This window comes from Sapajus apella, unplaced genomic scaffold (genome assembly GCF_009761245.1).
Source record: "Sapajus apella isolate SASKATOON/1434 unplaced genomic scaffold, GSC_monkey_1.0 scaffold123, whole genome shotgun sequence".
Taxonomy (NCBI): Eukaryota; Metazoa; Chordata; class Mammalia; order Primates; family Cebidae; genus Sapajus; species Sapajus apella.
The window spans coordinates 3405428-3417576 of record NW_022437063.1 but is presented as its reverse complement, the minus strand read 5'-3'; the positions used below and the strand labels follow the sequence as shown (position 1 = coordinate 3417576).

Below are 12149 nucleotides of genomic sequence, written 5' to 3'. Positions count from 1 at the left end.
AGGACGGGGGGGCGAGAGCAGGGCCGTGGAGCAGGGCGGGGACCCCATCCACCACTTCTTGCTCCTTGCAAGGCGCGAGCTTGCATGTATTGTTGGCCGTCCTCAGTGGGGGGGCCTGCCACATCTGGTTTGCCACAGCTGCCCTTGTCCAGAGCTTCTCCAACTGTCCCATGAGCTCTAAGGTGCCCAGATGGATGCCACCCACGGGAGGGCCCAGCTGCCATGTTCTCCAAAGAACGTTCCTGCAGCTGATCCCTGAATGGTGGCATCTGGTCATCCAGGCCATGGAGCCACGACTGCCAGAAAGCCACTCAGGTCCCCACAAGCCTCGACCAGAGTTAAAGCAAAGAATGCATCACCCGAGCCTCAAGTCTTGGATTGTGTACTCAGAGCAGTCTTCAGAGAGCCCAGCGACCCATGGGCCCCAAAGAGTGCTATCTCCCGGGTACGGTACTGCAAGCTGACTAGGGCAACTACTGGGGGAAGAAGCCCAGCCAGGACGTTGGGAGGCCGGCGCCTGGGCCAGGCAGCTGAAAGGACAGCTGTCATCGGGTGACCTGGGTGGAATCCAGCTCTGCCATCTCTGAGGCATCTGGCCTTGGGCGGGCTCTAGCCTTAGCCTTTCTCTGAGCCTCGGGCCCCTCATCTGGGCAACAAAGAGTTTAACATTATGTGGGCAGAGCTGTGTGGATGCAGAGCCCAGCACAGGAGCAGCTGGCACTCCCCTGTGCATGGCAGCCCCTCCATGGGCCTCAGTTTCCACTTCTGCAAGAGGAGTAGAGGAGAGGGACCCCCAGAGCATGAGACCACCTGCACCCCATGCCTGCCAGCCAGCTGCAGGCTGCCACCTGGCCCTGGGCCCAGGTTTGCATGGATGCCCAGCAATCACCATGATTGGCAATCACCACTCAGCTCCCTGAACCTCTAGTGCCGTGAGTGATGCTTAGAAATGGCGAAGCTCAGGAAGGAAGGGCCAGCATGGATTCATGCCTCTCCTCCCACAGTCCTACACCAGCAGGGCAGAAGGGGCTCAGAGCCAGGCAGAGCTGCTGCGAGCCCGGAGCTGTCACTCTGTGCAACCCCAAGTGGGCTGACCACGGGCTCCCCGCACCCCATCAGTCTCATCTGTAGAAGTGGAACCAGTGTCAGACAAGGAATGTGGCTCTGGGGACCCCGGGGGCCACAGGTGAACGACAGCCCCTGGCAGGCGGCAGCGGCTCACACTAACACAAGCTCCCCAGTCTCTCTGAGGAAGTGAGGCCAGGGTGGGGCTCACAGGGTCACACATGAATGGTGCCCCTCACATGCCCTGGTCCACCTGACAGCTGCTCCCGAGGATCAGGCACCCTGGGAAGGGCCCACTTACCTCTCTGGCGAGTTTTTTTGCCTGATCGTAGAAGTTGGTTTCCATCAAGCCAAAAGAGTAGATGCCTTTCACATAGCTAAAAACAGAAAAAAAGATCTCAGAGTAAAAAATGGACGGGTAGCAGGCTGAATTGTGTCCCTCCAAAGGTACACTGAGGTCCTAATGCCCAGTACTGGGAATGTGGCCTTTTATGGAAATACAGTCCTTGGAGAGGTAGTCAAGTTTAGAGGAGGTCACATGGGATTAGAGTGGGCTCTAATGCAATGACTCGTGTCCATATAAGACGGCCGTGTGAAGACACAGATGCAGAGGGAGGGCCGCAGGCAAAGACCAAGGCAGAGTGGTGCAGCTTCGAACCAAGGGACTTCAGGGAGCTCCGGGCACCACCAGGCATTGGAAGAGGCAGGAAGGACCCGCCCCTGAGGCTTGGAGGGCACTGGCCCTGCTGACACCTTGGATGGGATTCCTGGCCCTCAAAGCTGTGAGTACCTGTCTGCTGCTCTGAGCCACCCAGTTTGCAGCTCTTCACTACAGCAGCCGCAGGAGACTGACACTCCCCAACCCCATGCCAAGCTCTGTGCTTTTCAGCAATTCCATGCTTCTGACTGGTGAGGGGCAAGGTGAATGTTACATCTGCACAATCATTCCCAAACCCAGCACAGAAAGCGGGCCTGCTCCTCAGTGAGCATCCCTCCCACCTCCTAAGAACCAACAGGGGTCTCCACTGAGAATAACAAGGCTCCTCTCCCTCCTGTCTGCCTGGTGACGTCCACCCAGAGGCATGACCCAGGGGCACCTCCCTGGGAAGGCTCCGTAACCTGTGGGCTGCCCGGACTACACTGCAGTCAGTGGACAGCTGGGTCCTCCTCAGACCCGGAGCTCCCACAGGATGGGCCCTGTCTTGTCCAACTCAACCTCAGCCCGGGCCCAGCCCAGGATGGGCTGGAAGACACTGCTGAATAATTACACACTTCTGATCACTCTCGTGGGTTGGTTTGTTTGTTTGGGATGGAGTCTCACTCTGTCGCCCAGGCTGGAGTGCAGTGGTGCGATCTCAGCTCACTGCAACCTCTACCTCCTGGGTTCAGGCAATCCTCCTGCCTCAGCCTCCCTAGTAATTGGGGCTACAGGTGCTCACCACCACATTCGGCTAATTTTGGTATTTTTAGTAGAGTCGAGGTTTCACCACGTTGGCCACACTGGCCTCAAACTCCTGACCTCAGGTGATCTACCTGCCTCTGCCTCCCAAAGTGCTGTGATTACAGGCGTGAGACACCGCCCTCAGCCCACACTTCCAATCTCATCTGCAACTGGGCACCGAGTACCTAGGGCGCTCACACATGAAAGGTGTTCTTTCCTGTGGTTTCTTGGGTTAAGTGAAAACAAAATAGGGCAATGGGGCTTCTGTTTGAGACTAAGATTTGGGCTTCTCTACTGTGCAAGGAGACTGATTCTAGCTTTTGTTATTCATTGAAGCAATGTCTTTTTTTTTTTTGAGACGGAATCTCACTCTGTCGCTTAGGCTGGAGGGCAGTGGTGCTCACTGCAACCTCTGCCTCCCGGACTCAAGCGATTCTCCTGCCTCAGCCTCCCAAGTACCTGGGACTACAGGTGCCACCAGGCCCGGCTAATTTTCGTACTTTTAGTAGATACAGGGTTTCACCACATTTGTCAGGCTGTTCTTGAACTCCTGACCTCATGATCCACCCGCCTCGACCTCCCAGACTGCTGGGATTACAGGCATGAATCACCATGCCTGGCCCTGAAGCAATGTTCTTGAGTACTGGCTTCCAGACTTATCTTTTAAAAAATATATATGTATTGAGGCCGGGCGCGGTGGCTCAAGCCTGTAATCCCAGCACTTTGGGAGGCCGAGGCGGGTGGATCACGAGGTCAAGAGATCGAGACCATCCTGGTCAACATGGTGAAACCCCGTCTCTACTAAAAATACAAAAAATTAGCTGGGCATGGTGGTGCGTGCCTGTAATCCCAGCTACTCAGGAGGCTGGGGCAGGAGAATTGCCTGAACCCAGGAGGCGGAGGTTGCGGTGAGCCGAGATCGCGCCATTGCACTCCAGCCTGGGTAACATGAGTGAAACTCCGTCTCAAAAAAAAAAAAAAAAAAAAAAAAAAAAAAATATATATATATATATATGTATTGAGTGTTTACCAGGGTCATTTAGTTCTCAACACTTCAGCTATTGACTGCATGCTCACTGTGTGTCGGGTACTATTAGGTTCTTGTGTTGGTTAATTTTTTACGTTTTGATTCAGCCGGACCACAGTGCCCAGTTATTCTGTCAAACACCAGTCTAGATGTTGCTGTGAAAGTATTTTTATTTGTTTTATTATTATTATTTTGAGATGGAGTTTTGCTTTTGTTGGCCAGGCTGCAGTGCAATGCACAGTCTTGGCTCACTGCAACCTTCGCCTGCTGGGTTCAGCCATCCAAGTAGCTGGGATTACAGATGCCCACCACCACACCCGGCTAATTTTTGTATTTTTAGTAGAGATGGGGTTTCACTATGTTGGCCAGGCTGGTCTCAAACTCCTGACCTCAGGTGATCCACCTACCTTGGCCTCCCAAAGTGCTGGGATTACAGGCGTGAGCCACCATACCCGGCCTTTTTAAAAATTGTTTTAGAGAGTCTTGCTGTGCTGCCCAGGCTGGAGTGCAGTGGCATGATCGCAGCTCACTGCAGCCTCAAACTTCTGGGCTTAAGGGATTCTCCCACCACAGCCTCCTGAGTAGCTGTGCCTGGATAAATTTTATTTTTTTCTTTTATTTATTATTATTATTATTATTATTTTTATTTTTTTTTTATTTTTTTTTTTTTTTGAGACGGAGTTTCGCTCTTGTTACCCAGGCTGGAGTGCAATGGCGCGATCTCGGCTCACCGCAACCTCCGCCTCCTGGGTTCAGGCAATTCTCCTGCCTCAGCCTCCTGAGCAGCTGGGACTACAGGCACGCGCCACCATGCTCAGCTAATTTTTTGTATTTTTAGTAGAGACGGGGTTTCACCATGTTGACCAGGATGGTCTCGATCTCATGACCTCGTGATCCACCCGCCTCGGCCTCCCAAAGTGCTGGGATTACAGGCTTGAGCCACCGCGCCCAGCTATTATTATTTTTGAGACAGAGTTCTGCTCTGTTACCCAGGCTGGAGTACAGAGTGAGATCTTGGCTCATTACAACCTCTGCCTTCCAGGTTCAAGGGATTCTCCTGCCTCAGCCTCTCAAGTAGCTGGGCGTACAGGCATGTGCTACCACACCTGGCTAATTTTTTTGTGTTTTTACTAGAGACTGGGTTTCTCCATGTTGGTCAGGCTGGTCTTGAGCTCCTCAGGTGATCCGCCCATCTCAGCCTCCCAAAGTGTTGGGATTAGAGGTGTGAACCACTGCGCCCAGCTATTTTTTTCTTTTTGTAGAATCAGGGTCTTGCCATGTTGACCAGGCTGATCTTGAACTCCTGGGCTCAAGCAATCCTACCGCCTCAGCTTCCCAAAGAGCTGAGATTACAGGCATGAGCCACTGTGCCCAGTCCTGTGAAGGTGTTTCTAGATGTGATTTCAGTGAAGCAGTTTACCCTCCACGTGGGTGGGCTTCATCGATCAGTTAAAGGCCTTAAGAGAAAGACTGAGGTCTGTAGAAGAAATTCTGCTGCCCTACCCTACAGATTTTCAACTTGCCAGCCCTTACATTCACATGAGCCAATTCCTTAAAATAAATCTCCATCTCTCTCTCTGTCTCCGAGCTCTCTGTACTTCTCTGGAGAGCGCTGACTAAATACAGCTTAGTAACCTGTTTGAACCTCACAACTATCCTGTAATTAAGCTGCAGTGAGGTCAGTCCTGTGTGATGGTCACTGGGGGTGTTCACTTGCATTCCAGGCCTCCTCTCTTCCCAAGTACATCCTAGAACTGTACTTCCTGGTCTCCTTGTAGGTGGGCGAGGTCATGTGATCAGTTCTGGCCAATGACTTGGGAATGGCAGGGTATTCCTTTCATTTTAAACCTTTTATTGCCATTGTAATCCCCCATGAAAGCTCACTTTTCCCTCTTAGAGACAGGTATGTCCAGAGGGCAGATGCTTCACCTTTAATAAGCTTTGGGGAAAGGCTGGGCACGGTGTAATCCCAGCACTTTGGGAGGCAGAGGCAGATGAATCATGAGGTCAGGAGTTTGAAACTAGCCCGGCCAATATGGTGAAACCTCATCTCTACTGAAAATACAAAAATTAGCCAGGCATTGTGGCATGCACCTGTAGCCCCAACTACTTGGGAGGCTGAGGCAAAAGAATCACTTAAACCTGGGAGGTGGAGGTTGCAGTGAGCTAAAATCAAGACACTACACTCTTAGGTGACAGTGCAAGACTTGGCTCAAAAAAAAAAAAAATTAATAAACAAAATAAGCTTTAGGGAAGAAGAACCAGGAGATGTTTCTTACTGCAGCAAAAACAATCCCATGCTGACTGATACATAATGGCACTACCTCATTCACAGGCGGGATGAAAATCAAATGAAGGAAATGAAACTTTTGAACTTTAAGGAACTAGGAGAACAGCAGCAGCGGTCCCATTACTTTTAGGACACGGCCAAGAGACTCATCATATTTTTAGGGCAGAAGAGAGAGATTAAGAAACACAAATGATGTGATTTCCTGCTGGCACCTACCTGCTTAGGGGGATGTCAGGTGTCCAGAAGGGGTAAATTCGAGCAACAGAATCTCGCATCTGTTCCTGATAGCCCAGGTAAAAATAAGCATCATGGGAAAATTTCAGGGCCAACATGTCGGTCGGGTGGTCCTGGAGAATCTGTTCCCACAGTTCACAGGCTTTCGGGAAGTTCCTGGAAACCGAGAAAGATTTCTCACCAACACTGAACACGGTCCACTCACCTGGGGAATGGAAGAGGCATCGCTTCTCACCAGTGTCATGGTCTGCATGGAAGTAGTTTGTTTTGTTTTTGAGACGGAGTCTGATCCTGTCACCTAGGCTGGAGTGCGATGGCATGATCTCCGCTCACGGTAACGTCTGCCTCCCAGGTTCAAATGATTCTCCTGCCTCAGCCTCCCAAGTAGCTGGGATTACAGGCCTGTACCAGCACATCCAACTAATTTTTGTACTTTTAGTAGAGACAGTGTTTCACCATATTGGCCAGGCTGGTCTCAAACTCCCGACCGCATAATCTGCCCGCCGCAGCCTCCCAAAATGCTAGGATTACAGGTGTGAGCCACTGCACCAGCGGGAGTATTTTTTTTTTAATTAGTTTCTATGTTAGTTTTTTTTTTGAGACGGAGTTTCACTCGTTACCCAGGCTGGAGTGCAATGGCGCGATCTCGGCTCACCGCAACCTCCGCCTCCTGGGTTTAAGCGACCCTCCTGCCTCAGCCTCCCGAGTAGCTGGGACTACAGGCGCGCGCCACCATGCCCAGCTAATTTTTGTATTTTTAGTAGAGACGGGGTTTTACCATGTTGACCAGGATGGTCTCGATCTCTTGACCTTGTGATCCACCTGCCTTGGCCTCCCAAAGTGTTGGGATTATAGGTGTGAGCCACTGCGCCCGGCCTATGTTAGTTTTTTTTAATTGAACTAACTTGTTTTCAGTGGGAAATTTTACTCTTTAGTTCAATTAAAAAAAAAAAAAAAAAACTGGTTTAACAAATTGCCAAAGATCATCCCACTGGAGACTGTGAGACAGCTGCAGGAAGTCCCCGAGGTGGAACCCACACCTGGGCGGACTCGCCAGGAAGGCCAGGCAGCACTTCCCGTCTCAGGGTTGGGAATCCCTGCGCACCTGAGCAATCGGCTAAGGTCACCTAACTCTGCAGCGTATCTTGCCTGCCTAAGCAGACACAGGGGCTGTCTCGGAGAATGAGGGAACCAGCGTGGGGAACAGCGGCGGGGTGGGGATGCGATGATGTGAAAGCCAGTGTGAGAGCAAGGAGCACACAGGTGCATATTTGATTTAATCTGATTGACTTCTTATTTCCCACTAGAAGAAGCATATTTTCTTCTCTCTTCCCTAACCTGGTTAGTTCTGTAGTGTGACCCTATTATTTTTGTAATGAAAATAATATACAATTTACTTAATGAAACAAAATAAGTTACTTTGAACACTAAGTTGAGATTCTTCACCGACTGCTTCCTCATTCAGCACTCCACCAAGGTTAGCAAAACAGACAGGAAGTGATTTTCCGCCAGAGCATCTCACGAGCCAGGGGGAGAATCATTCTCCCACCGGCCCTCCTCCTGAGGGCATTGGGAAAGGGATACCCTGCCACTCCCCAGCATAGCCTCAGGGTGCCAGCTCCTGGCCCAGGGAGGCCCCTCACCCCTTGGCAAATGTCTCTACTGCAGACACGTGCAGCTGCTCCCGCCTTGTCAGCGGCTGGGTTCTTGAAGTCTCCACCATGGTCTTCACAGCCAGGTCCAGCTCTTTGTCCAGCTTCACGGAGCTTCCAGTGCCAATCAGCACCAGGCCATTCGAGATGGCGTGGCCCATCGCTGGTGGGAGGTAAGAGAATGGCTGGTGATTCAGATGGTCCAGCCCAGCCGAACCCAGCCCAGGATCCACATGTTACACAGACATCCCATGCAGCAGTAGGCTGCGCACTGTGGCCCTGCCAACTGCCTGGAACTCAGTCTCGGCACTTGTCAGGCAGAAGGGTGTGCGGTAAGCCTAAAAGCAGTCTTGAACATTTTTCTAATGACGGCATTCTGCTGAGTGCCAGTGTCTAAAGCACCTTCCCCTCGCTGCATGAGCCACTTAGCGCGAGGCTGCCTGAGGCTCATCAGGTGACACTGTCAGCACAGCCAGCACACAGTTCCTGGGAGGCATCAGCGGATGAGGTGCATGAGGGGATGGACAAGGAGGCCCCGGAGCACAGAAGTCCTGATCCTGTCTGCGCTGCTCACACGGGGACTGCAGGCCCCCAGGCCCCACTCTGGAGAGCCAGGGTGTCCACTGGCATTTGGAACTTGGTCACTGGCTCAGGCCTAGGACCCAGGACCCAGCCATAGTTCTAGGACCACCCATTCGGCCCCTGGAAAATAGCTGTGATTCCAATAGTCAGCCCCAGCCCAGCCTAGCTGGTGGTTCAAGTGGTCAAAGCCCCTGATAAGGGCTGGAGGTCTGCTCAGAGAGTCCGAGCCCACCCCTGGCTCCCGGCTCCCCACAACTGGGTTTGGAAATAACGGGGTAGCCAATTATTTCCTTGTTTGTCCTCTCCAGGGCAGTACAAGCCCCCTGCCTTAAGTCTGACCAGGATGCAGCAGGGTGAGACTGGGGTCCCTGCTGCCCTGCCAAGAGCCCTGTCTCCTCATCAGCCCTCTCCCTGGCCCAGAACCTTGCCACATCCTGGGACCACACACCTGCAATGCACTGTGCTGGCATCCCCACGCCCGCTGTACACACATGCCGGCCTCTGTCAGCCATCGGTCCCCACCTCACCCCGGCCACTCTGGATGAGGTCTCACTGGTCCCTTGAGGGAGGCTGCAGCAGCCATCTCTCATGTTCCAGGGCTCTGGGCCTTGGATTCAGGAAGCCTTATCTAATCTCAGCTGTCAACCACCAGCTGGGTGGCTTCAGGTCCAGTCTTACTCTTGCCAACCCTGTTTCCTCATCTGAGAATGCGGTCAGCATCTTCATTCCAGAACTGATGGCAATTAGAGAAAAGACTTGAAAACACCTTCTATTAGAACCTGGCATCTTTATGGGAGTGGCTGTTTTTCCAAATACAATGGCAGCTGTCATCTTCCCTCCCGCTGTGCAAATGCCACCCCGGTTGCCGCCACCCAACCTGCCTTCCCCATCCCAACTGTGTCCCTGTGGTCAGGGAGAGAGGGAGGGGCTGGATCTATGAAGCGGGGCGCCTGCACCCAGGGAGGGTGTTACTCACCGAAGGTTGGATCTGCTGCTTTGAGCTTTGACAGGCAGCCCTCAATGCCACCGAGACTCTTGTCATTGGTCCATTTTACATACTGAAATGGGAAAAGCAAAACAAGTCCTCACGGAGCCCTTGGATCATACTAACAAAGGTGTGACTCCAAATCCAGGTTTACACTTCAGGAGGCTGAGGCAGGCAGGTCATCTGAGGTCAGGAGTTCAAGACCAGCCTGACCAACATGGTGAAATCCCATCTCTACTAAAAATACAAAAATGAGTGGGGCGTGGTGGTGCATGCCTGTATTCCCAGCTATTTGGTAGGCAGAGGCATGAGAATCACTTGAACTCAGGGGCTGAGGTTGCAGTGAGCCAAGATCACACCATTGCACTCCAGCCTGGATGACAGAGACTCCATCTCAAAAAACAAAAAATAAAAATAAATCCAGATTTGTTTTTATTTGTAGAACACTGTTTCTGGACTTTAACCCAAAGAAGGCGTAACTTGGCTGATAACTTTCTTCATATGAGGAAATGAAATACGCATCGCCCAAGGTACACTTTCTAGGGCTAGGGATGCTGCATTTCCAAAAAAGAACATCAAAAGGCAGGTTCTGACTGAGCGCGATGGCTCACGCCTGTAATCCCAGCACTTTGGGAGGCCGAGGTGGGTGGATGACTTGAAGGCAGGAGTTTGAGACCTGCCTGGCCAACATGGTGAAACGCTGTCTACAAACAATACAAAAATTGGCCAGGTGTGGTGGTGTGTGTCTGTAGGCCTAGCTACTCGGGCAGCCGAGGCAGGAGAATCGCCTGCACCCAGGAGGCAAAGGTTGCAGTGAGCCGAGATCGCGCCAATGCACTCCAGCCTACGAGACACAGAAAAGGAGAAAAAAAAAAAGGCAGGTTCCTCCTGACAGGTGACCTGCTATACATCGGCTTCTTCCACCATAAGAGGAGCCTTAAAGTTGGTCAGAATAGGAACACTTCTGCTTCCTATTCATTCATTTAAAAATAGTCACAGTAAACATTCATTTTAGAGCGTTAGAAAGACACAAAAGCTGAAAGATAAAACTTACCCGAATCTCATTTTATATCATCTTTTCTTTTTTAAATTGAGACAGTCTCACTCTGTCTCCCAGGCTGGAGTGCAATGGCATGATCTAGGCTCACTGCAACGTCTGCCTCGAGGGTTCAAGCAATTCTCCTGCCTCAGTCTCCTGAGTAGCTGGGATTACAGGTGGGCGCCACCAGGCCCGGCTAATTTTTTTATATTTAGTAGAGACGGGGTTATGCCAGGTTGACTAGGCTGGTCTTGAACTCCTGACCTCAGGTGATCCACCTGCCTCAGCGTCCCAAAGTGCTGGGATTACAGGCATGAGCTACCGTGCCCAGCACCTCATCATTTTTAACAATTTAGTGTATTTATTCCTAGTCCTTTATTCAAATGCCTCTTTTTAAAAGTCCTAGACCTGTAATCGCAGCACTTCAGGAGGCTGAGGCAGGCAGATCACGCGGTCAAGAGATCGAGACCATCCTGGCCAACATGATGAAACCCTGTCTCTACTAAAAATACAAAAATTAGCTGGGTGTGGTGGCATGCGCCTGTAGTCCCAGCTACTCAGGAGGCTGAGGCGGGAGCATTGCTTGAACCCGGGCAGCAGAGGTTGCAGTGAGCCAAAATTGTGCCACTGCACTCCAGCTTGGTGCCTGGCGACAGAGGGTGCCTGGCGACAGAGTGAGCCTTTGTCTCAAAAAAAAAAAAAAATTCCTGGACCTATAGTCATGCATTGGGTTTTAAAATGTACCCTTTACACAGAATTAGCACATGTATTTTTTTTTTTTTTTTTAAGACAGAGTTCGCTCTGTAGCCCAGGCTGGAGTCCAGTGGCACAATCACAGCTCACTTCAGCCTCAACCTCCCAGGCTCAAGCAATCCTCCTGCCTCAGCCTCCAAGCAGCTGCGACTACAGGCTAAACAAGCGTTTTGACAAGATACAGGAGGGTTGGCACAGATATGTAAACAACCCAGGTTCTAACTCAGGACAGCACAGACACCGACACACAAGACAGGATGTGCGCTGGCTGGGAGGGTGAGCTCCTACTGACTGGGGATGTGGTGTGTGACAAATTGAGTGCTCTATGGAGGCCAACGAGGTGCAGGAAAGGCAAGGGAGCTACGTCAAACACAAAATAAACAGCTCAGATGCCCAGAGCTGAGTCCCTGGGCAAGGCAGGCTGGGAACAGGAGGAGCGCCCCTGGCACGGCTCACAGCATCCCATCGGCCTCTCTTATTCGGCCCATAGGCTTCTCAGAGCTCCCTGGGTCCTTTCTGCGGATGAAGTCAGTATGCAGCGGCCTCACCGCCAGCTTTAGTTTTCTGTCAGTGTCGTTAGGCCCAGGTTCATCCTGGTTCTGCCTCCAGTTCACAGCCAACCTTCACGTTGTGACATGGTAAAGGCCCCATAAACTGCATACCTCAACCATACCTCAGCTTTCTGTTAAAACTGCTCTCTGTAACCCTAATGTGACAGGCAAGCAGTCCAAATCCACACCATCTTGGCCCCTGTGACTTGTAGTAAGTAACTAAGGTCTGTAATTTCCACCCTACCCAGACAATGTGTAAACTAACGCTTACCTTGACTTACTTGTCATGTAAGTGAACCACTTACGTAACAATCGGAATGTCCAAAGTCTCCTGGCCCTCGGAATGTCCGAAGCCCCTCACCCTCACCCCTGCCCAGGAGGTGGTTTACAGGCATAAAATGTCTTGACACCCTCCTTTCGGGGCCACGGGTTGGAGAGACGTGAGTCCTCCGTGGCCGCCAGCAATAAGACCCTGCAATTTGGCATACTTTTGTCTTGGTGTTGATTTTCTTTTTTTTTTTTTTTTTTTT

General features: G+C 51.5%; 1 protein-coding gene across 3 annotated transcripts in view; it reads right to left on the bottom strand.

The window, feature by feature from the left end:
• Window positions 1-12149, bottom strand: part of TTC38 (tetratricopeptide repeat domain 38) — a 29267-nt gene that overhangs the window by 14618 nt on the left and 2500 nt on the right. For all 3 annotated transcript variants that reach the window (XM_032261485.1, XM_032261482.1, XM_032261484.1), the window contains exons 3-6: window positions 9268-9349; window positions 7701-7872; window positions 6040-6213; window positions 1367-1442 (exon numbers count right to left, since the gene is read on the bottom strand). In XM_032261485.1, the coding sequence (XP_032117376.1) occupies window positions 1367-1442; window positions 6040-6213; window positions 7701-7870 (420 nt within the window). In that variant the 5' untranslated portion in view covers window positions 7871-7872; window positions 9268-9349. The remainder of the gene's footprint in view (window positions 1-1366; window positions 1443-6039; window positions 6214-7700; window positions 7873-9267; window positions 9350-12149) is intronic.